At 44.4% G+C, this 25,900-nt stretch overlaps 1 protein-coding gene and 1 long non-coding RNA gene across 2 annotated transcripts in view; one reads left to right on the forward strand and one right to left on the reverse strand.

Annotated features, from left to right (window-relative positions):
* The window catches only part of LOC137435009 (uncharacterized), a 183,898-nt gene extending 176,361 nt beyond the window's left edge, over positions 1-7,537 (reverse strand). Inside the window, exons 1-2 of the long non-coding RNA XR_010985987.2 lie at positions 7,399-7,537; positions 5,724-5,796 (exon numbers count right to left, since the gene is read on the reverse strand). This is a non-coding gene — a long non-coding RNA (uncharacterized LOC137435009). The remainder of the gene's footprint in view (positions 1-5,723; positions 5,797-7,398) is intronic.
* Positions 7,538-7,643: 106 nt separating this feature from the next.
* Positions 7,644-25,900, forward strand: part of LOC137435005 (phosphoenolpyruvate carboxykinase [GTP], mitochondrial) — a 47,150-nt gene continuing 28,893 nt past the window's right edge. The window contains exons 1-5 of the mRNA XM_068128325.2: positions 7,644-7,735; positions 21,034-21,181; positions 21,375-21,457; positions 22,673-22,848; positions 23,806-24,009. Coding sequence (XP_067984426.2) covers positions 7,713-7,735; positions 21,034-21,181; positions 21,375-21,457; positions 22,673-22,848; positions 23,806-24,009 — 634 coding nt within the window. The 5' untranslated portion in view covers positions 7,644-7,712. The remainder of the gene's footprint in view (positions 7,736-21,033; positions 21,182-21,374; positions 21,458-22,672; positions 22,849-23,805; positions 24,010-25,900) is intronic.

Raw genomic sequence — 25,900 nt, forward strand, 5'->3', positions numbered from 1 at the left:
ATTGTTCATTTGCGCAGTCCTCAACCATCACTCCTTGTATTGGAATGCGAGACTTGGATTCCACTCTGGAGAGTAGGTTTGTCGAGTTTGATGTTGAATGCACCTGCTGATGAATCTTTCCTGGGGTTTCCAGGAGGGATGGACCACTCTGTAGCCGAGTTTCTGGCTCCATCTTCAGGACATGATGAGTTGTGTTGCGATTGAATAGTTTGATTGGCTGAGAGCTGTGACTACTGGGATTTCTTGGTGAGTTATGTTGGCAATGGAATTCTTTTGTATTTTCTTGTTGGACCAGTTTTGTGGGCACTTTCATCCTTGATGTATTTTAAGGTGCATACCAGAAGTCTGCCACGTTCACTCCTTCATTTGTGGCTGGTTGTTTGCACACGAACCTTACTCCTCAGTCACATTTGCTCTACGGCTAGGATACGGCGGCCGTACCCCCCCTAAATTGACAGAAACGTGCGGCGGCCGCAGAGTTTCTGAGGTGGCCTCAGGGTGGCCCTAGGGCGTATGGCTATCTTTTACAGGCCGTAGGGGTCGCCGTGGAATTATAGCGCGGAGTTATAACTTTTTTCATTTCTAGGTCGGCCATAGCAATTCGACAAGCCGTAGCCATGACAACTGTAAGTGCTGTTATACATATGAACAAGTACAAAAAGTTTTAATTAAAACAAAAGCCGCGTCGATGTTACACAATGCCTAGATGCAGCTGTGCCTATAACGTCGATGTTATAGGCACAGGACATTCCTATTGATTCGATTACTTGATGTTATTTTTGTGCAAAGTGAAAATATATCTCGGCAATTTCCCATATGTGGCGACACGTGAACGAAGCTATCTCCTCTCTCCACATTATTGTGACGACGTATTAATTAAATATTTCATCGTGACGATTATCATCAAATGGACGAATTTTTAATATATCTCGGCATTTTCCCGTCTGTTATTTCAGGCAGTGTATGACTGACCATGCCGCGATTTAAAAAATATATATATATATATATCTCGGCATTTTCCCGTCTGTTATTTCGGGCGGTGTATGACTGACCATGCCGCGATTGAAAAAAAAAAATCTCAATGGACTTGAAGTTACAGGCCTTTGAGAATTCATTTCGTTCTATAAACGGCAACTTTCATCGGATTTTCTTCCCGTTTTTTTTCAACCAAGTCTAAAACTATGTTAGCGACTGTGAAAAATGAAATGATATATCGAATTTGATTTGAAAGAAAACTGTGTGAGAGAGCAAGACACCACGGGCCTACAAAACAGGCCTCAAAGCTATGCGAGTTAATAAAATGGTGGATATTTGTTTATATGAAGCCTCTCCCACAATGGGTGGAGCTATGGTTCCCAGAATGGGTGGAGCTTTGAGGTTTTGTCTTCTCTGCAAGAACAACAAGAAGAAGAACAAGAAGAAGAAGAACAAGAACAACAGCAGAGGGCACTCTATGACCAGTGTCTGCGACGCGGCTAAAAAGAACTGGTATATATACCCACTCGTTACCGTCCGTCTGGCCGCACGTTCGCCTTAGGGCCCCCCTGCGGTCGCCTTGCGGGCACCTTGAGGCTACCTTGCGTCTGCCTTGAAAATTCTATGGCCGTCGCAGGGACGCCCTAAGGTCACCGTGCGACATCAAATCAAAGACCGTACGGCACCCCCACGTTTTCGGTCTCCACAATTTCTAAATACCCCGTGCAGCTACCCGAAAAATAAAAACATATGTGACTGCTACATTGTGTGACCGTGGAAATACTGCGGCCGCCCTATAATTGCTAGTGGCCGTAGATTTTTTAGACCCTACGGCCGCCGAGCCAAATGTGACTGAAGCATTAGTCATGCTCTGTCTTGTTCTTTGACTCTGGAGGTTGTGTCATTTCACCATTAAAATCAACACAGTACAAGGAAATGGATCTGAAATCCCAGCATTAGTCAGTTGGCCAGACCTAGAGTAGTTTGATTTAGTTTTCCGAACAGCTTATCCCTGTGTACCCACAACCTCTTCTAGTAATGTTTTGAGGGGTCATTGTCACACATTTTCTGGTCCGTTGTGAGGTCGAGAGAGTGTGAGGTAGTTTTCAGCAAGGCGAAATGTCTTTATTTTCAAACAAAATTAAAAACTCCATGAAAACAGTCATAACTTTGTTATTTTTGCATCAAAATAAACAAATAATGTTCCGAATTACAGATAATAAGCAAGATAATTACATTCTGCACAAATAGGCGTTTTCCAAATTGTTGGTCCAAAGTGGTTACTGAAATAATCCACTGCTTCTCATTGAGTGATGAATAATACACCAGAAAAGGCCTAGCCTCGCGCTAGCATAACGCCATCATGACATCCCAGACTTGTGCTGTCTTCCGACACCACCACCTCAAATAAATTCGTCAGCCTTGCGTCTGGTATTCAGCCCATCACATATGGACTTCAGATCGTCAAATATAGTGAGAGATATGGGTTATGGTATAAAATGTTCACCAGTGAATCAACTCTGTCCTCATCTACTATATAAGAGAGCTGTTGGTCTGTCTGTCTGTGTGTGTGTGTGTGTGTGTGTGTGTGTGTGTGTGTGTGTGTGTGTGTGTCTCTGTGTCGCCATTTTTCTCAGAGATGGCTGAGCGGATGTTCGTCAAACTTTCAGAGGTTCATCAGTGAGTGCTTGGGAGTGTTTTAGGCAAAAAGAAAAAAATAGAAAAAAAAAAGTTCGTTTATTGGAGTTAAAAATAAAATCGCTCGATAGTGCCTAAGCCTTTTAAAATTAATGACAGTTATATTATACAAGTACACATTCGCATAAATAAATACAAAACAATCACCAGACATTTGAATACAATAAATCAAACAATTCCGGAAGTGTACGGAGTTGGTGTTGAGGCTTCTCCTTCTTCCAGAACGGCATCATACATAACTCAGAAACGTGATGTTTTTACCTGTGCAACATTGAGGTTATGAAGCACTCTTTGAATGGGAAAAATTTTCCTCCTTCCCTTCCCACCCCCCTCCCCCAAAACGGAAGGGCCTGTCAAAGCCACCCTACCCCCCAAAATATGTATATGTAGTATATCTCCCCCTCCTCCCCCCATCGCCCTCACACCCCCCCCATCTTCCCCCACCTCCCCCTCCCCTCCCCTTCCACTCCTCCCACTCCCTTCCTCCCCCCCCCCCCCCCCCCCCCCCGGCAACGCTGGGTACTCCTGCTAGTTCATTATATTGAATATATTACACAGTATATGTTGCCTAGTAGTAGCTTGTTTATTTGTTAATGTGCATACATTCTATCAGGCGAGTTTCACCCTTCATCATATCTGTAATCTTTATGCCCATATGTGACATCATAGAAGCATAAAATATAGAATTGGTACCTGAGATGTATTAAATCTCATGAATGTATAGCTCGCGGCTTTGCTTTCTTCTATTAGCGAGTACCATTTTTGAACTTGCAATAACTTTGGATATGGAGGATCCCAAAGGATTCATAAAATCATAGTTGTGGTATCAAATATTAGGTATATGGACACAGTTTATTATAATATACGACGTGGATAAATAAATTCTCACATATGCACTTCAAACAAAAGTAAATGTAGAAATTTGATCATTTTTGTGACGTGCCGGAAATGTGATCATTTTTGTGACATGCCAGAAATTTGATCATTTTTGTGACGTGCCAGGAATCTGATCATTTTTGTGACTTGCCGGAATTTGATCATTTTTGTGATGCACCATAAATTTGATCATTTTTGTGACATGCCGGGAATTTGATCATTTTTGTGACGCACCAGAAATTTGATCATTTTGTGATGTCCCGGAAATTTGATCATTTTTGTGACATGCCGGAAATTTGATCATTTTTGTGACGTGCCGGAAATCTGATCATTTTTGTGACATGCTGGAAATTTGATCATTTTTGTGATGCACCAGAAATTTGATCTTTTTTGTGATGCACCAGAAATTTGATCATTTTTGTGACATGCCGGAAATTTGATCATTTTTGTGACATGCCGGAAATTTGATCATTTTTGTGATGTGCCATAAATTTGATCATTTTTGTGATGCACCAGAAATTTGATCATTTTTGTGACATGCCGGAAATTTGATCATTTTTTTGAAGCACCAGCAATTTGATCGTTTTTGTGATGCACCAGAAATTTGATCATTTTTGTGACGTACCGGGTATGTATGTGGTGTCCGGCCATATATATATTCCAATAACTCACATTAAATATTTCTGTAACATGACAATATTGATTTCATAAGAACCAGCAGAAGGTAACCTTTCATTTCCCCGACAACTTGGGGAATGAAAAGACAAAGTTGATGCGACACACTCCACAACTGGAGAAGCCTTCAAAAAACGTCATTCACCTTGAATTTGATGTTTTTTCGCAACAGACCTGAACTTTGCAGAGCTTTCTGTCATAATGCTATCAAAAGGTATGAGCAATGCATTCGAAGGTGGTCACTTTGTGCACCTTTTGTAAAGTCTTGGAGTTGAGATTAAAACAGTTTAGAAGAAGAAGAAGCACTTCTTTTGCATCTTCAAAATCATTGGGCTGCCGAAGCAGTTTTTCCTTGGCTCGGGGCACATTTCTGGATACGTCGCAACTATGACACAGAATACCTGAATGGCTCATTTTTCCCAGTAACCTGGTATTTACCTTTTCGACTTCCAAAGGATGACAATTTGCAACAATTTATGTTTGCACAATGTAAATTTTTAAAAATATTTTACTTAATATAAGAACTGAATTCTTGGTAAACGAACATGTGAAACACCCTGCATATAGTAATCCTGAAATCCAGTTACCCAAAGAGGTCCGACAAGCGATGAACAAATCGTTTAAACGATGGTTGCTGCTCGTTTTGCTCTTTGACCGCACACAGTTGACAATCGACAGTAAAGCGAAAGCTCGTGATCTAGTTCCACGATGTGATAAACTATGTGATAGAGATACTCCGAACAATACTCTCCAAAGGTGGTTCTGTATCATTCGCTTTTCATTGACCTCAGCTTTGATAACACAGTGTTTGATTACAAAAGCACAAAGTAAATGATTTGAGAAAACTGCAGCCGTCGTTGGTTAAAGTGTTACCCGCGTGTGCAACGTGCAGGGGGGTGGGGGTTCCAAGGGGGTCAATGGGCTCGACTCCACGATTGCAGCTCTTGTCTCAGTTTGCCTTGGACAACAAACACGCTTGTTTATACGTCTTACTGCTGTCTTAGCTCTCCTCTTCTTTACTCTCATCCTATGGCCCCTGGGCCTGACACTGTCCGCTCGGCTGAAAACCTCCACTCCACCTATGTTGTCCCCACCCTTCATTATCCATCTCTATGAGATCATCTTGCAATCTTCACCTTTCCACCGTCTAAAGCCCTGTCTCCTTGAAAGACAAGCCTTCTCTCCTGTCTTGTCTTGTCTGAAGCCTTGAAACGCTCCCCGCAGCTCAGTCTTGCTCGGCCTAGAATCATTCTAGTTGCTCTACAGTCGAGGCACTGTACCCTCACTATGGTAACTATTTGCTACCTGAGGTGTCATGACCAAAACTGCACAAATTCCTTTACAGTGTTAACACTTCCTCTTTTGATTCATAATTTATCCCACTGCGATTACAATGTAAAACCCTGTTTGCTTCACCTGTATCTGGCTACCTGCCACATACCTGCATTCCACAAAGCAAAACTATTCATTTGCAGGTAGAAAAGGTCATATTAACTCACCGATCTCGATCCGAATGCCATTTCGTGCATTCCTCCCTCCAGGTGAATGTGCAGTGGACAAACCAGCTCACACCTGTGGAGGGCAAATTTATGAAACTTTTTCGATAATAATTTAACATATTGACTTCAATTGGAACGGTAATCGATCGAGTGTATCTTATATTATTATTTAATTTTGGATACATTGTGCGACTACCAGGTAAAACTTATAAGGTAAAAACTTCTTGCTAATCTTTCCTAGCAAGGTGTAAATTTCTGACAAGCTGTTTTTTATTTTGTTTTGATGTTGGTTATTTTTTTGATGTTTACTGAACTTTCGTGCTGCCGAGACAATTTGGCATTTATTTTCTTTTGTTTTTCTTTTTTATTATTTATCATTATTTATTTAATTTATTACTTTTTAAAATTTATTTAATTTATTTAATTTATTTAATTTATTTAATTTATTTTAATACTTGTTTATTTTAATATTTATTTATTTATTTTATTTTAGCTGTTGGCAAATTGGCCAGTTGATTTATTGATTGATTTATTTTTTATTTCTTGATTATTGATTTATTGGCCAATACAATTAGATTAGAATTAATTTATTGGCCAATTTATTTATTTATTGGCGCAATAAACAATACTGGATGGTTTGTCATTGCCTTATTAGCATTGACTGTCTGTGCTCTCTACTTTTTAAATGGTGAGCATCAAGCAAGGAAGCAACATGGACCTTTTTGGGGGTTTTTTTTGGTTTGACTAGGATTGGCCGGTGTGAACCACTGACCGCCCAGACTCAGAGGGGCGCTCCAACTATTACACCGCACTAGTCTGCTACGAGAATGTGTTCGTCGTTCGGAAGTAAAGGGGACAAAGCACAGAATGTAAGACGGAGAAGAAACCCATGCATTCCATGTTTTTGCACCTCAGCCACATTGGGCTGCCGAAGCAGTTTCTTGGCTATTGGGTGCAATCCTGGACAGGTCGCCACTCCGACTCAGGATACTCGAATGGCTCATTTTTAAAACATATATTACATTTATTTTTTACATAAATTTTTTATACTTATATATTTTTTAAATATATATTACATATCTTTTTTACATTTTTTTAATTTTTTTTTTATAGTTATATATATTTTAAACATATATTTTTTAAATATATTTATTTTTAAATATATTTTTTATATAAATTATAAAATTATATAAATAAACATATATGTTTTTAAATATATTTAAACATTTTTTTTAACATATAGAGTATAAAAGCTCATTCATTACCCAGGTAAGCTCATTTTTCCGACCTCAGAAAGATTACACGTTGAATCAACCCTCGTGGTGTTAATTCAACGGCTGGCATGGGCTGAAACTCAAGTCAGCCACCTTTACCGTTAAGTCAACACCTGGCTTTAATTTACAAAATATAAAAGGACAACATATGTCACTGATTTGTCCTTTTCTGGTCGTTGTCAACATCGGGAGGCTGAATGTACAGATTGCAACACATTTCGGATCTGTGACGAATATTTTTTTTTACCCGAAACCGGTTTATTCTCAGGTGACGAAATCACGTCGTCCCAATGTGGGCTAAAGGTGAAAGATAAATGTTTTCCAATCAGAACGCGTCTGTTTATGGGCTCTAATGCAATTGTTTTCACCAGTGAAGGTAAGTGTTAATAATTCCATCGTACCTGGATTTGAACAACGCTCCGATACAGGATCCGTGATCGCCGAGGACATTCGAGAATTGTTTTGCGGACATGCAGACATAATACCTGTTGACGACCATCGAGACTCGTGCGTGTTACGTCATGTTGGGACGTCATCGGTAAAAGGGGTGGGGCCAGAGGTCTGTGTGTGGAGAGCATATCCTGCGTCATGCACGCGCCTCCGCTCGACCAATCAGGTGCGTGTGCGCTTTTCGCCGACACGCGATATAAAATTCCACGCACAGGCTTTACCTGTTCTTCCTTGGGAACAGGTACATCGCGAGAACAAAAAGGCCATGAACGGGTCTTGTAATGAAAGGTAAGCTTCATTTGGATCTTTTACTTTTTTGGAGACGCAATTCTTGACAAGATTGTGAATTTACAAAAATCAAACAGTATAAGTTATTTGTGTAAAAATCATGACTGATCACCAGGTATCTCAAAAGGGCGCTGAAAGCGATAAAACGGTCGTTTTTTTTTTACCGATTTTGTGGATACTTTATCAATACAACACTTTTTTTTTTTTAACTATTGTGGCCAATGGAGCTGAAACTTATGTTCAACTTTCCACATTCAGAATAGTTGTCACAGTATATACACTAAATGCACTGTATATAAATGAACAGCAACCAAGAAAAAAAGGGCTTACCTTCTTGGGCTAGAAGAGCATGGGGAGCAATACACATATAATTCAAAACACACCTGGTCATAAGTGTGCCTCACTGACCGGGTCCTCAGTCGAGGTCATCAGCATCATCCCGTTTCGGCCCTTCAACCTCGATACGGTCAGCTAAGGTGGGCCAGCAGGGGCACATATTCCTCAACATGCAGCAGCTACACCTGGATGCGAACATACCCCCACCCCCAGCCAGTGCGAACAACAACGTGTGTATATATATACGTATATATATATATATATATATATATATATATATATATATATATATATATATATATATATTGAGATGGGAGAAGGGATGATGAAGATAACAAGGGGAGATGCAGAAAATAGGGCAAAATGGAGAAGATTGTCATGGGGACCGCAAGGCTAACCCCCGCTCTAGCAGGGGAAATGGCCTTAAAATGCATGTTGTTGTGTTGTTGTACACTGATATACTTTGGCCTGCTTTCCCAACGGTTTCTTATGGTGGCTCTAATGTAATCTGTTTAAGATAGAGATTGGTCGCGGTCTTATACTGTTAGATAGCTGGCATCACGTGGCTAGGTTGCTCGGCGAAATATTAAGATCTGCCATGTGATTTAGGGTGCCTGCTTGGGATCCTAGGATCCTGGGTTCGAATCCTGGTCAATCGCTGAATTAACGCCAGGGGGGTTGACTCAGCCTGTCATCCTTCCGAGGTCGGCAAATTGAGTACCAGCTTGCTGGGATGAATGATCACGGTGAGTACCCCGATTTAGAATAGGTACACTGTATCCCTGCGCATCGTAAGAGGCGACCAAGGGTTGGCGTCAGGAAGGGCATCCGGCCATAAAAACATTGCCTCAAACAGGGAACCATGATTGTCATGGGGCCCGCAAGGCTAACCCCCGCTCTAGCGGGGAAAATGGCCTTAAAACGATCATTCATTCATTCATTCATTCATTCATATATATATATATATATATATATATATATATATATATATATATATATATATATATATATGTATAGATATAGTCACGTGAAAAAGTAAGTACACCCCATGTAAAGTTTTGACTTTTTCAACATATTTCAACATACAGCTATTTGATCTTCATTTCAACAATATTGACAGATAAAGGTGATATAATATAACAAATATCATGAAACATTTACATTTTGTAGTCCATTGTATAATTTAAATAAACATAAATGCAAATTTCGCATGTGGAAAAAGTAAGTACACCCTTGGCTCTAATCGGTGGTATTTCCCCCTTTGGCAGAAACAACCTCAAGTAGGCGTTCCTTATAACTGTCTACCAGTCTCTGACATCAACTGGGAGAAATTTTTGCCCACTCCTCCATGCAGAATTCTTTCAGCTGTGCGATGTTTGAGGGGTTTCTTGCATGCACAGCTCGTTTCAAATCCCCCCACAACATCTTGATGGGATTTAGATCCGGGTTTGACTTTGCCATTCCAGAACCCTCCATTTCTTTCTTTTCAGCCATTCCTTGGTGGATTTACTGGTATGTTTAGGGTCATTGTCATGTTGCAAGGTCCACCCTTGGTTGAGCTTCAACTTTCTGACAGATGGCCTCACATTATCCTCAAGCACCCTCTGCTACAATGAAGAATTCTTAGTGGATTCTATGATGGTGAATTGCCCAGGCCCTGATGCAAAGCTGCCCCAAACCATAATATTTCCACCACCATGCTTTACAGTTGGTATCAGGTTCTTGTTGTCAAATGCTGTCTTTGGTTTTCGCCAAACATGTCTTCTGGTACTGTGGCCAAATAGCCCTACCTTTGACTCATCTGTCCAAAGCACATTGTTCCAGAAGTGCTGGTCTTTGCCTCGGTGTTCATTGGCAAACTTTAGTCTTGCCCTGATGTTCTTTCTGGACAGCAAAGGTTTCCTCCTGGCACACCTCCCATGTAGATCACATTTGTGCAGCCTCTTTCTAATCGACTCGTGCACTTTGACATCAACAGTGGCAAGAGCTACCTGTAGGTCCCGTGATGACATTCTGGGGTTCTTAGAGACTTCGTTCAGCATCTTGGGGTCTGCTCTCGGGCTGAACTTGCTGGGGCGGCCTGGCCTGAACAAGTTGGCAGTTGTTTGGAATCTTCTCCACTTGTAGATGATCTTCTGGACAGTCGAATGATTGATTTCAAATTGTTTGGACATCTTTTTAAATCCCTTCCCAGACTCGAAGGCATCTATAACCTTCTTTCTGAAGGCCTCAGAGAGCTCTTTTGATCTAGGCATGGTGACGCCGCACACTTCAACAACAAAGAGCAAACCAAACTAAATGTCTGAGGTTTAAATAAGACAGGTTCCTCCAAGATCCTCTCTGACGATGTTCTAATCATTTGCACCTGAGCTGGTGCACCTGATTCTAATTTTAGGTATTTGAAGTGGTGATAAATGTAGGGGTGTACTTACGTTTTCCACATGCGAAATTTGCATTGATGTCTATTTAAATTATACAATGGACTACAAAATGTAAATGTTTCATGATATTTGTTCTGTTATATCACCTTTATCTATCAATATTGTTGAAATGAAGATCAAATAGCTGTATGTTGAAATATGTTGAAAAAGTCAAAACCTTACATAGGGTGTACTTACTTTTTCACGTGACTGTATAGTGTGTGTATATATATATATATATATATATATATTGTTGCGAATATGGAATTTGGCCTCCATATCCGCTTGTAAATATTCCCCTATTTTCTCCAATACTCCCCAACTTTCCCCGATCCCCCATTCCCTAGTCCCATTGCATGTAAATAACAATCAGTAGAGCCGACCTTCCCCTTATTCCCCCATTAAATGTCGTGCCCAGGTCCACCGCACCACACGTAGACAACTTTCGGACATCTTCCTAGTTATTCTTAATCTATGTCAGTTAAGGCCTCGTTTCCATTAATTATGACTCTTCGTTGCACCAGAATGTGATTATATGGCACCAGTAGTGAGTTTAGGACCTTCCCATACCTCCTCCCATCTTCTTCCCCAAACAACAACAACAACAACAACTACAGCTACAACAACAACCACAACAACTACAGCTACACCAACAACAACAACAACTACAGCAACAACAACAACAACTACAACAACGGCGCGCGCGGGGAGTGTGCGTCCTCCCTCCGGCTCGGTTAGCCGCCATTATCCATGCGCCCCACGGGGTTACCACGAAGGGGCTAGCTGTCAGCTCCTCGTCAAGGGCGGAGCCTGGTAAACCCCCCCCGCACCCAATAAGAAGGGCGGACCGATTCCATCTGGGCGGAGCTAACGAGCCGAGGGCGTGTCACTCCCCGCCGGATATACGCGGCCCCGCGCCGGATGTGACGTCAGATGCGCCCCCAGCTTGAGACGACAAGACGCCACCTCGAGCGCTGAGAGACCTCCTGCATCTGTTGGGCCGCGCCATCCTGTCCCTGAGCACAAGGTGCACCTTGTGCTGGCCATCGAATACCCGCTTTCCTAGCCATCAATCCCCGTGTGAGTCAGTTTTTGTCCTGTTTCTCTGTGGTCTGTCGGGAATAATATAAGGTTGTGTCTAAGTGCCCACCTTCCTATGTTTCCCTCTTGTCCCTGTAATCTAACCTTCCGCCTTAATATAACCTCCTCCGGAGGTCTTGAGAACTGAACCCCTGGTGTCGTATTGTGTCATTATAACCCAGCCGGGTGTCTTCTTTTTCCTTCATTGGTCTAGCATAGCGCGATTAGTCAACCCCGGGTGCAATCGGGGTAACTTGTACGGATACGGCGGCCATCCCGCTCGGCCCACCATACCATCAAAGTCGTATCTGTAACAATTGGTGTCAGGAGTGGGATTCGAGGCCCGACCAAATTTTGAAAAAAAAAAACGAATAGAGGAAAAAAAAAATTTGGTCAAAATTTGGAGCGGCCGAAATTTGTTTTGTTTTACGAAACTCGAATTTTGCAAGTCGCGCTATGGCGGATCAAGACGGCTGGGGTCCGGTAAAGGAGAGTGAGGTAGGGTCGATCCAGGACCAAAATGAGGGACAGGAGGAGAGTGAAGCAGTGAGGGCGGCAGGGTCGCAAAATAGCGCCGTCACGCACGAAGAAGCGGGCGCGCAAAATGGCGCCTCGCTGATCACCGCGCCAGCGACCGTGGCAGCGCCCCCGGTGGATTGGAATTTGTTTTTTATGCAAATGAAGGCCCTTATGGACAAGAATAATGAAGAAATGGAAAGCAGAATAATGATGGGAATGAGGGCTGATAGTGAGCGGTTGGGAAACCAAATGGGGGTAATGAGGGACGAAGCGAGGGCTCAGAGTGAGCAAATGGGGGTAATGAGGGACGAAGCGAGGGGTACCAGTGAGGGGTTAGACAATAATTTTGAGGAGTTAGACAAGAAATTTGGGAAGATAGACAATAATTTTGAGGGGTTAGACAACGGGATAAAAGAAGTGAAAAATGGGTTAATGGGGGTAGAAAATAGAATGGCTGCCCAGGAGAATCAGATAGAGGGAGTGAAAAATGGGTTAGAGGGGTTAGAAAACAGTATGGAAGGCAAATTGAGGGACATGAGGGACCAAGCGGAAAGGGAAGTTAAACAAATGGAGCAGCAGATAGAGGGGGTCAGAATGGGGGTAGAAACCAAACTGGATGCTCACAGGGAGGAAATGGAGCAGATGAGGGTGGCATCTGGGCAGGAGATGCAAGTGATGGGAGAGGAGATCAGAAGAGGAGTGAGTGAGGAGGTCGGAGGAGTGCGCGAGGAGGTGAGGCACTGTGAGGAGCACATGGAAAAGGAGGTGAGAAAGGGGACTGTAAAGTTACAAGGGGGCATAGAGGACCTGACGCAGGAGGTGGAGCAGCTGACGGTGGGACAGACGGAGTTAGTGGAGCAGGTTCAAAGGAACACTGCGGTATTAGGAGGTTTAAAGGCGACACAGAAAGAACTAAAAGATGACTTGGTAGCGACGAAGAGGGAATGTCAGATGGTACGTGAGGGACTGACAACGAGGTTGGACGAGGTGATAGAGGTAATGGAGACGAAGGACCGGCAGGTGAGGACGCACATGGAAACGGTCAAGGTAGCCTTGGAGGACGAGCTTGAGGAGACGTACCGGGGAATAAAAGAGGTGAGGCACAAATTAGAAGAAGTGGAAGAAGGGGTGAGCGAAATTAAGAAGCGACGGAGAGGGGATAACAAAGAGATAAAAGAGGAGATAAAAGAATTGGTCCAAAGTCTGTGTTTGGATCGTGATGTGCTCATTAACCGGATGAGGGATTCGCAGGTGATGGAGGAGAAGCGAAGAGGAAGAGGACCCGGTGTAAGTGGTGACCAATATGGTCGTGCGTATGATGCGCCAGGGGATTTAAGAAGCTTGGGGGTCGAGATGGACCCGGGTGTTCGTGAGAGGCCGTTGGTGAAGTGTGCGACAGGTCTGGTGTGCGAAAAAGGAGGTGTGCAAGAAAGTCCGACTCTGGGGTGTGTGAGGAAAAAGTGCGTGCCAAGGAGTGAGTGTGCTGGCGAGAGTGAGTCGGTCGTAGCGCGTGTGCGAGGGAGCACATGGAAGCGTGGTGTGGTGAGTGTTACAGAGGGTGTGACGGGAGAGTGTGCGCAGGAGTGTGCGCGAGAAAGGTGTGTGACGGACAGGTGCATGAGGAAAGAGTGCGCTGTCAGAAGTAAGGAAGAGTGTCCACCTGTGGTGAGTGTTACAGAGGGTGTAACGGGAGAGTGTGCGCGAGAAAGGTGTGTGACGGACAGGTGCATGGAGAAAGAGTGTGCTGTCAAGAGTAAGGGTGAGTGCGTTGTCACGAGTGGAGGTGAGAGTAGTGAGAGTGACAAGGAGCGTGAGTTGGTTGTGACAGGTGAGCGAGGATGTACACCTGGGATGGAAGGATGCACACCTGGAATGGTAGAGCGTGAGTGGGAATGCACGCTGGAGTTGGTGGTGAGGCACGTGGATGGGTGTGCGAATGAGGGCACACCTGTGATTGTCACAGAGGAGGTGACCGAGGAGGGGGCGCGAAGAGGTGTATTGGTGAGGTGTGCTACCAACGAGTGTGTGCCAAAGTGTTCGGTGGTCAGGTGTGTGACCAAGGCGGTGAGTGGAATGGGTGTACCTGGGTTTGTAAGGAACGGTACGAGGGGCATGGAAACGGCTGGATGTGTGAGCAAGGAACGGGCTGCGGGGTGTAAGCAAGCAGGTGAAGCATCGACGGTGACCGGGTTAAAGGTTAGGTCGACTTTTAGCCGAAGCGGGCCCTCGGTGCGTGCCGGGTTTCGCGTGCCGCGAGAACCAGCGGGGATCCGAGCCACGGCGGGTTCGAAAGGACCGCCGTGCGCGATCCGTGCCGGGCCTCGCTTTGAACGGCCGCGTCCAGGCTCCACTAGGCGGAGCTGGCGGCCCGATAGAAAGGGTCGTCATGGCGACCACTTTTTGTTGAGGCATTCCGGCAGGTCGAGATCGGGACATTGGATGGCTCCACGCCGAGGTGATGCGTGGGATCTCGGCCCGGGTAAGCCCCCGTCCCTGCACCGAGTGCCGGACGCATCCAGCCGCTGGCACAAAACAACCAGCATCCATTGCTTGGCTTTACGAAGCCGGGCTTTGGACAGGAATTGGCGCACCGAGAGGCAGTAGTGAGTCGACTGGGTGATGAGGTTAGTGTTTTGGACCCAAAATTAGAGAAAAACAAAATTTGATGATTGGCAAAGGATTGGCAGAGTGATGATTGGTAATGGTACAGTGATTGGCAGATGATTGGCAAATTTTTAATTTGTTGCAATTTGATGTGCAAAATTGGTAGTGAGAGACCCCCGATGTGGTGGGATGGCAAATCCACCATCCTTCCCATGTTGGGGCAAAGGAGCAATAGCTTATGGGGTGTATGGCAGTGAAAACTAGCCCGGGTGGGTTAGGATATGGTGTGTAGGGATCTAGCGAAGATTGACATTAGGTGACGTTAAGTTTAGTTAGTGACTGATACCTGTAGTGGGGACGCAGGTAGATTAGTATGGATTATAATGACGTGGGAGCGCAATAGTTTAAAGGGACGACTGGGAAGCGCAAGTTTCAGAAGGGAGTAGTTAGCTGAGATGATGCCGTGTGTGTGTGAGGATGGAACAGGTGTGATTGCACAGGTGTGCAACTGGACAGGTGTGTGGAGCAGTGTATGAGTAGTGAGTGTGTGGATCAGCGCGAATGCGCTTGGGGAGAGAAGGGTGCCGGTGGCACCAGGTGTGAGAGCACAGGTGTGCAAGTACAGGTGTGTGGAGAAAGTTGGAGTAAGTGGTACGGAGTGGTGTGCATGGTGCGAAGGTGTGGATGGGGGAAGAGTGGACCCCTTTCACGAGTACCCGGGGTGGGTAGTGTAAGTGTTAGGTAGAGGGTGCAGGTAAATTGTGGTTGGATATTGGCATTTGTGGTGCGGTTGCAGAATGGTGTTGTGAATGGGTGCATTAGTGTTGTGGAAATGGCTGGGCGTGTAGCCTGTTAGTGTGTGTAGTTGGTTGGGCACTCCACCACTGTGAGGATGTCGGCCAGGTGAGGCCGCAGGTGGGCTCTGGGAGCCGGTAGTTGTGAGTGGGTGCCTGAGGGTCCCGGGTGTGGATCGGGCAGCCCAGTGCCAGAGAGGGCACCGAGTGGGGAGAGAGCCAAAGGGCCTTCCCCAGGTAGTTAGGTTAGGGTAAGGAGCAGGTAAGCTCGGAGGCAACTGCAGTGGTGGAGGTGTGCAGGTGGGTAGACCCACTGGGAGAGGTACACGCCGCAGCCCAGAAATTGTGCGAGGGCACCGGGAGATGAATCGGGGGAGTGAGACCCCAAATTGAAGAGCACCACAGTTTGGCCAATGGGAATTGGTTTTTAGAACCCATAGTGTAAGAGGGCCAATGGTTTGGCCGGAGAAAGACCCCGGGTAGTGTAAAGTTGTTAAAGTCATTTAGGAAATAGTTAGGATTAATGAACCTGTCGCACCATACGCAACCACTTGCCTGTGGTGATGATGATGACTCCACACCTGTGTTTTCTTTGTTTTGTGCAGGAAATGAAATTGCTGTGGATTTGTGAGACGCATCACGACGTGGATGAGACATTGGGGTGATTCCATCTCTCCCTCCCTAGGAGGGACTGATGATGAATTGGTGATGGCAAATTTTGATGTGCAGTTGGAGATGGCAAATTTTGATGAGAGTTGAAAATGGCAAATTTGATTGGTTAGGAGGGAGAGAAGACGAATTTGGTTTATGGGTGGAACGGGGAAGACAGTAGGGATGTTTGTCGATTTGTAAAGTAGATGTTTATGGGTAGTGTTGTGTTTTGTGGATGCAGTAAGGGGTAAGGGAGGGGCCATGTAGGTTACCTGGTGGGGGGGGGCGTACGATAGGAACGTACCTGTCTCACCTGGTTCCCATGTGCCCCCAGTGTGCATTACCTTGCATTGCGTGCACTTTTGCGCCCTTACCACCTTACTCACTTGTCTTCTTCTTTTGTCTCCCACCCCCGAGGATCTGGCTTTGGGGTAGAGAGAGAGGAGAGAGAGGTGCTGGCTACGCAGTTGTGGGCCTGCACTTTCGCTGTTGGCTGCCTGGATCGATACACCATATGGACCGCAATGTTTGTGGCCACCCACAATGGACCGCAGTTTGTTTGCGGCCAAGCACCACCCGGGGATGGACCTATGGGTCAACGTGGCACCTATGCCATACAGGTGAACCACTTTTAGTTGACACCAAGTGCACCACAAGAAGAGCAAGAGACACCTGCAGGGTTAGGGGTTGTCGAATTTATTTTTATTCCAATGAACAATGGTGACTGCACCGATTGGTGGTGGGGTGGTGCTTTTGATGCTCGGGAAGGGTGCTCTGCACGTTATTAAAGGCCGTCGGCCACAGAGCACTCGTGGGTTGGTGTATCGATGCTGGCAAGCGCGCTCTCTCTATGCATAACATCTGCATGTGTTCCTCCAAAAACAGGTCCTGGATCGTAGTGTAAATAGCAGCATAGTCTTGTAAATAATGCTCCCTACCGGCTGTATGTTTAGTTTGAGAATTCTTTCCGGATTCGGTTATCCTGTGGGTGTGTTTCTGTGAGGAGAAGGGTGCAACGTCGCAGGGGGACATATTTACTCATTTGTGAATATCTGTAAAACTGTCGCACTCAGGGTAGAGTTAATAGTAGAGGGAACTACATTGCGTGCCACACTAAAGTAGGTAAAAATTTATCGGGTCGGGACGCCCCGAGGGTAGAGAAGGGTGCAATGTTGCGAATATGGAATTTGGCCTCCATATCCGCTTGTAAATATTCCCCTATTTTCTCCAATACTCCCCAACTTTCCCCGATCCCCCATTCCCTAGTCCCATTGCATGTAAATAACAATCAGTAGAGCCGACCTTCCCCTTATTCCCCCATTAAATGTCGTGCCCAGGTCCACCGCACCACACGTAGACAACTTTCGGACATCTTCCTAGTTATTCTTAATCTATGTCAGTTAAGGCCTCGTTTCCATTAATTATGACTCTTCGTTGCACCAGAATGTGATTATATGGCACCAGTAGTGAGTTTAGGACCTTCCCATACCTCCTCCCATCTTCTTCCCCAAACAACAACAACAACAACAACTACAGCTACAACAACAACCACAACAACTACAGCTACACCAACAACAACAACAACTACAGCAACAACAACAACAACTACAACAACGGCGCGCGCGGGGAGTGTGCGTCCTCCCTCCGGCTCGGTTAGCCGCCATTATCCATGCGCCCCACGGGGTTACCACGAAGGGGCTAGCTGTCAGCTCCTCGTCAAGGGCGGAGCCTGGTAAACCCCCCCCGCACCCAATAAGAAGGGCGGACCGATTCCATCTGGGCGGAGCTAACGAGCCGAGGGCGTGTCACTCCCCGCCGGATATACGCGGCCCCGCGCCGGATGTGACGTCAGATGCGCCCCCAGCTTGAGACGACAAGACGCCACCTCGAGCGCTGAGAGACCTCCTGCATCTGTTGGGCCGCGCCATCCTGTCCCTGAGCACAAGGTGCACCTTGTGCTGGCCATCGAATACCCGCTTTCCTAGCCATCAATCCCCGTGTGAGTCAGTTTTTGTCCTGTTTCTCTGTGGTCTGTCGGGAATAATATAAGGTTGTGTCTAAGTGCCCACCTTCCTATGTTTCCCTCTTGTCCCTGTAATCTAACCTTCCGCCTTAATATAACCTCCTCCGGAGGTCTTGAGAACTGAACCCCTGGTGTCGTATTGTGTCATTATAACCCAGCCGGGTGTCTTCTTTTTCCTTCATTGGTCTAGCATAGCGCGATTAGTCAACCCCGGGTGCAATCGGGGTAACTTGTACGGATACGGCGGCCATCCCGCTCGGCCCACCATACCATCAAAGTCGTATCTGTAACAATATATATATATATATATATATATATATATATATATATATATATATATATATATATATATATATATATGTATATATATATATATATATATATATATATATATATATATATATATATATATATATATATACTGTATATATATATACTGTATATATATATATATATATATATATATATATATATATATATATATATATATACTGTATATATATATACTGTATATATATATATATATATATATATATATATATATATATATATATATATATATATATATACGTATATATATATATATATATATATATATATATATATACAGTATATATATATACACAGACTTGGCATTTAATATGGAATATTTTTTTTATTGACGGGTTTACTTTCTGAACTCGGTATATCAATCTGGTGAGTTTCTTTTACACTTTGGTGATTTATTTGTTAAAAGAACCATGTCACTGATTGTCTGTCGCAGCAAGAAGTCAACAACAGGATTATATCACAGGTGGCGTGGCAAAATGTACCGACAGGTGCATTTGATGATTGGCTTCACAGTCGGGTATACAAGGGTTGTTGCGTTCTGTATTAGTGGAAAACAACTGCTGCACGTCTCCAAAAGTTATTGCCGCTTTCTCTGGAGATGGTCCATCAACTCGACAATGCTGTTTGTCATGGAGTGGTGGCTTTACGAAATTACGGCATGAAACTGCGTGCTATTGCTCGGCAGTATGGCATCACTCAAGGTCAGGTGTCAAAGATCCTGAAACGAAATGCTCAGAGGGGTGTCCGTACTCCAATACCGAGGGCAGGATGTTCCCGCAGAACCACAAGGAGGGATGATCGCCAGCTGCACCGGTTAGTCCGCAATGGCCGTACCAAGTCAGCTAATCGGCTTAGGGCTGAGTGGCAGCAACTGACAAATGTGCCTGTATCCAGAAGGCTAGTCAACCAACGACTGGTTCAAGCAGGCTATCGTGTCAGGCGTCCCCTGAGAAAGCCATGCCTGACCAGACAACACCGCCAGCGCCGATTGCAGTGGGCCAGAGAGCACCGTCAATGGCAGCCAGGACACTGGAATCACGTGATCTTCAGTGACGAGTCTAGATTTCTGGTCTATCGTCAAGATGGCCGCGTCCGAGTGCGCAGACAAGTGCATGAAGCCTGAAAAACAAAGATTGTATAGTGCCAAGAGTCCAAGCTGGAGGCGGTGGGATGACCGTTTGGGCTGCTTTTCATGCAGGGGGCAAAACTGACCTGGTTGTTCTGAATGGAAACCTGAACCAGTTCAAGTACAGGGCCATTCTGGAAGAAACATTGCTTCCATTTGCTCGTGCAGTCTTTCGAGGAAACTTTGTCTTCCAAGATGACAATGCACGGCCTCATCGTGCTCGCATGATCCAACACTTTCTTGCTGACCGTGGTGTAGAGCATATGGAGTGGCCTGCTATGTCCCCGGATATGAATCCGATAGAGAACTTGTGGGCAGAATTAACGCGTCAAATCGACCACTTGGACCAGCAGCCGACCTCTGTGCGTGAATTGCAGCAGGCTATTGTCACTGCATGGCAAGCGATTCCTGTCCAAACCTTGGCAAATCTCGTGAACAGCATGCCTCAACGTGTATGTGCTCTCCTGAATGCTCGTGGGGGTTACACGAAGTACTGAACTGTAATTTTACTGTCCGTAATCCCAGTCGTAATTTAACTTTTGTTTTTGTTAAAAAATTTTTTGGCTGATGTGCAAAATAAAGAGATACTTCTGGAAAACGTACAGAAGCTTAACACAGTACTGTCCGTGAATTGAGTTCGATATCAGTTTACATCACTTTCAAGGATCAATTTATTTGTTTCGAAATGTCAAATGTGGTTTTTGTTTCTTTTAAAGGTCACATTAACAAAATCTAGAATAATTTCAACATAATTCCAATGAACTTTTAGTTCTAAGACATCTTGAAAAGTAAGTTCACCCCCACAAAAAAATATTCCATATTAAATGCCAAGTCTGTATATATATATATACAGACCATAATATTTCCACCACAATGCTTTACAGTTGGTATCAGGTTCTTGTTGTCAAATGCTGTCTTTGGTTTTCGCCAAACATGTCTTCTGGTACTGTGGCCAAATAGCTCTACCTTTGACTCATCTGTCCAGAGCACATTGTTCCAGAAGTGCTGGCCTTTGCCTAGGTGTTCATTGGCAAACTTTAGTTTTGCCCTGATGTTATTTCTGGAGGGCAAAGCTTTCCTCCTGGCACACCTCCCATGTAGATCAAATTTGTGCAGCCTCTTTCTAATGGTAGAAGCGAGGAACCGAGTCCTCCCAGGCCCTCGGTGTATATATATTCCATCACGGGAGATTTCAATATATATACACCGAGGCCTGGGAGGACTCGGTTCCACCTTCTGAAACCCGCCGCATTTTGAGATAACAACCAACGACACACACGCATGTTGACACCATAAAGTATAAGCTAGATGACCATGCATGAAAACTGATGTATTAACATAAACAAGCCTGGTCTCTCATATCACACTGATGGTAAATTACTATACAATGTGTTTCGATTGGTCTGCTGTTGCAGCAATGGCATCCATGAGCAGAATGATGATATCTCCTGGGCCAATATCCTCGACGACCTTACCACACTGGAAAAACTGCCGGAACCAGTACTACAGTTTGTGAAGCAGGGAGTTCAACTGTGTTGCCCTGATAAACTCCACTTGTGTCAGGTGGGCAGGGACTGGAACTTGTCATCTAGCTGGGTGACAACATTATTGGTTGTTCATTCATGCTCTTTCGCTCTTTTTTTGCAGATAATCTCTCGGTCACCATGAATGTTGATTCTAAGTATTGAAAATGGATGTTGGAGGTTACTCATTGTGAGATAGACGTGATGTTTGTTTCCTCGCTTTGCTGGTGCAGGGTTCACATGATGAACAGGCCACTCTGCTAGCATTGCTTGAGACACGTGGGCAGCTGGGACGGTTGAAGAAACTCAACAACTGGTGTGTGAAGGTTTAAAAAAAATTTTTTTTTTTTCCAGGACTGAGGCTCATGGAAGAGCAATGTGGAACTGACGGTGTGACAAACATCAAGGGAATGAACAAGCATGAAACGAGGAAATGGAGGAGGAGTGGAAACGATGAAACTAGCAAGTAAAATGGTTGGGTTAGGAAAGGTTAGTGGGGGTAATAAAGATGATGGGGCAGAATTAGGGACGACAAGAGATATCGGGACACTGCTTGCTTGAAGTCATGGAGGGAAGACTGAGACAGAACAGCCTCTGGAAGGAGGTTCCATAGACTGGAGAAGCGAGGAACAAAAGGGTGGAGGTGTGTATTCAACCTGGATTTTGGAAGTTTAACCAGGAGAGGGTTACTGGAAGAACGTGTGCACTGCATCCTGGAGTAGATAGTGAAGGTCAGCGGATTGAGGAAGCAGAAGGAGTAACTTTGGAGAATACACGGTAGAAAACAGAGACCACCGGTATGCCTGCGATGTGGCAGCAACAGACCTAGTGCTTGATCGGCCTCATCACGGGAGATTTCAATAATGTTGAGAGCTTTAGGTTCCACAGAATCCAGGAGAGACTGATGAGATGTTGGCATGCCAGCCCATAGTGGAGAGCAGCACTGCATTGAGTGATGTTCAAAGGCCTTGTAGACAGTGAGTAGCTCTGACTTCCCAAGGAAAAACTTGGATTGACGGAAGATGCCCAGTCTGTGGCTGGCTTTGGAGGCCAGATTTGATATGTGGTCAGCCCACGAATGGTCATGGCTGATGGTGAGGCCGACAAGTTCAAGAGATTGACCCTCTTCCAATGAATGTTCAAGGAAATAGATAGGTGGGTTCGTTTGACGATCATTCCAGAGCAATAGGGTTGGAGGTTAGACTGTGGGACTTTCCAGGATGGAAAGACAAGTTTCATTCATCAGACAAGAGACTATAATCATTTCCACATTAGCAGAGAGACAAAGAGAGGGATGTAGCTGCTGTCCATCGAGCAGAGGAACGAACGGGGTACTGTACGACACAATATGGAGTCGCCTGTAAAAAGGACACAATATGGAGTCGCCACTGCCTGCACTCGCACCAACCAACTTCAGGAATACTCACACTCCATTTTATTCCTCATCCATTAATTTCCTCCACCTTCTTCTGCTCTGATTGCTCTTTTAAATATGCAGTTTGTACCAGCAAGATCTGTTCTGTGTTTCCAGCTGGCTAGCACGGACAGACCCCAGGGACGTGGCACGCGTAGAGGGCCGCACTGTGATGGTCACAAAGAATCGCAGGGATGCTGTAGCGGGAGGTGACAATGGTGCTCTCGGTCGCTGGATGTCTCTAGAGGACTTTGAACGAGCCAAGGCTGAACGATTTCCTGGATGTATGAAAGGTGAGCCGTCACAAGTATCTTCTATATAAGAGAGCTGTTGGTCTGTGTGTGTGTGTGTGTGTGTGTGTGTGTGTCTGTATGTGTGTTGCCATTTTTCTCAGAGTTGGCTGAACGGATCTTCATCAAACTTTCAGAGGTTCATCAGTGAGTGCTTGGGAGTGTTTTCGGCCAAAAATAAAAAATAAAAAGATCGTTTTTTTGGAGTTAAAAAAAAATCCCTCGATCGTGCCTAAGCCTTTTAAAATTAATGACAGTTATATACAAGTACACATTTGCATAAATAAATACAAAACAATCACCAGACATTTGAATACAAATAAATCAAACAATTCCGGAAGTGTACGAATTTGGTAGTATGGCTTCCTCTTCTTCCTGATCGGCATCACACTTAACTCAGAAACGTGATGAACGCCACATTCACCCACCAGCATATATATATGAACCCCCTTCCTCTCATGCCTCCCTTCCCCTTCCCCCCACCCTCCCCTTCCCCCCTTGCCCCCTCCCCTCTGCTTCCCCCCCCTCTGCTCCCCCCTTCCCTCCCTCCCCCCCTTGGCCCCCCTTCCCCCTCCCTTCCCCTTCCCCCCTCCCCACCCCCCTCCCCTTCCCCCCTCCCCTTCCCCCCTCCCCTTTACACCCTCCTCCCTCCCCCTTCGCCCCCCTTCCCCCCCCTCCTCCCCTCCCCCCTCCCCCACCCGGCAATGCTGGGTACTTCTGCTAGTACTTAATAAAGTTCAGCGTCTAATTGGTAGGCCAACTGCTATGCTAGTCACATTTGTTGGGCCTTTGCAAGACTGAATCAAGTTTGGGTCTTTGTAACTCCTGTGTTTCACTTTTCTTCTTTCTATATATGATCAAGTACTCGCTTTCTTATTGCTATTGTTGATCACAATTGTATTCCATAATGTGTGTTTGACTGGTACAGTTGTTGTCATCTTGACAATGTGTGCTGTGCAGGCCGCACCATGTACGTCATGCCCTTCAGCATGGGCCCAGTCAACTCACCGCTCGCTAAACTAGGTGTAGAACTTACTGACTCGCCTTACGTGGCCGTGAGCATGCACATTATGACTCGTGTGGGTCCTGAGGTCTTACAAGCGTTACAGCAAAATGACTTTGTACGCTGTCTGCACTCTGTGGGAGCACCATGCACGAGCACAGGTACGTAATTGATACCATTTCCTTTCAGGAGGGCAGCATTATAACGCTCCCACTGTAGTTTGTATTTTCCAATACATTGTAGTTTGCATTAAAATCAATAGTTATTATGGTTCCCGGAGGGGGGCTTGGTGTCTGTGGTGTCCCGTTTTTTGAAGAATAAATTTTGCCATTATCTAATTTTTCAATTTTCTCTCAATGTTTTATTTAATTTTCAATAAGCCTTAACTGTTAAGGTGTGTGGCTTGAGATCTTAGGGTCCTGAGTTTGAGCCACTGCCGTGCCATTGAATTAACACCAGCTGGGTTGACTCAGCCTGTCATCCATCTGATGTTGGCAAAATTAGTAACAGCGGACTGGTAATAGAGGGTATTGCATCAGCGGCACAGCCGTGCCCTCAGAAAATGATGCAACCAGCAGCCACATGAACCACCCTTTAATTTTCAATGTCTTCCCCAATTTCAGTTCTTTTTTTTCCAAGTACAGTGTTTAATTATCATTTATTTATTTGTTCCTTTTTTTTACAATAAAAAAAGGAATTATTTAATTTTACAATTATTTAATTTAAAATTATTTAATTTTATATTGTATCTTTTTAAGTTATTTAAGTTTCCCATTATTATTTCTTTTTTAAATTAATTATTACTAGCAACGGTACCCGCTCTACGGGCGGGGCTTCAATTGGGAGGCCCAAATGAAAAGGCAAAATATCAGAAATTGAAGGCTTTTTTTATTTTAAACGATTCATATAAACATCCGTTGAATCATATCACATGCAAATCATGAAAATCTAAACAGTATTTGTAGAATTTCAATAAAAGCCACATAACTGTTCATATCGGTAAATATTATTCCATCGTGTTTGGAAAAACTGGAAAAATTGGAAAAATTGGAAATTGGAAAAAAATTGGAAAAACAATACAGCCTATTTTACTCCAGGGGGTCCCAGGATTACCCACCCAAAATATTGTTGCGATCGGTTCAGCCGTTTTTGCGGTACCTGGGAACAGACAGACGGCCAAACTTTTGGTGAATTATAGTAAGATGGTTCCCAAAGGGAGGCACAATGTTTTCATTATGAGGCAGAATTTTTTCAAATGCTACCAATTGACTCATATTATGAGTTTACTATATCGGGAACCATCAGCAATCGCTCAATGCAGCCCTCTTTTTATTTGGTTTTTCAAACGTTTCTGTTATTCCTTCGGTTCCTTTCTGGGGAGTTGAACATTATTTTTCAAATCTAATTTAATTGTTTCTAAAGCAATTAAAAATTTAGATTAAAAAAAAACCAAACAAAAAAAAAACCTCCAACTGACTCCAACTGAAAAGGAGAGAAACAATCTCCACTTGGATCGTGGCCTTTTTGAGTTCAGGAGGCCACACTATGTCTGGATGTTCCACAGCTGATGCTGCTCAAATTGTTATCGAAAGCTGTTATTCTTTTCCAACACGAGATAAAGGGTCTAGTTCCAGGGAATGAATTTTCTTAATCGAATGTAGCCAATTGTTGGGCACATATACGTCAATATGACAACATGTGACCGAACACAAGAGGGTATTTGTGGTCATAATGATTCATTGATGCATCATGGGTAAAGGTCATGGACACGCCTTATCGGAGGCTGAAGTCACCTCGTAACCTCCAGACTCTTCCTCGCCTTTAATATGTCATTAATAAACCTCGGTCCCTGTACCGCTGGTATATACTTAGTGGGGGTTTACTCACCGGATCCCAACCCTGGACACATGGGTTCAGGAGCAGTTAATTCTGCAATGACACCACCCAGCATAAATACATCTTAAATGTTATTGATAGTTAATTTTAATAGAAATAACCTTAATTTGTATTTCCTTCTAAACTACTAGTGAGGTTGTTTAAACTACCAGTGGT

Source organism: Myxine glutinosa, chromosome 9, assembly GCF_964187855.1.
Source record: "Myxine glutinosa chromosome 9, kmMyxGlut1.1, whole genome shotgun sequence".
Classification (NCBI taxonomy): Eukaryota; Metazoa; Chordata; class Myxini; order Myxiniformes; family Myxinidae; genus Myxine; species Myxine glutinosa.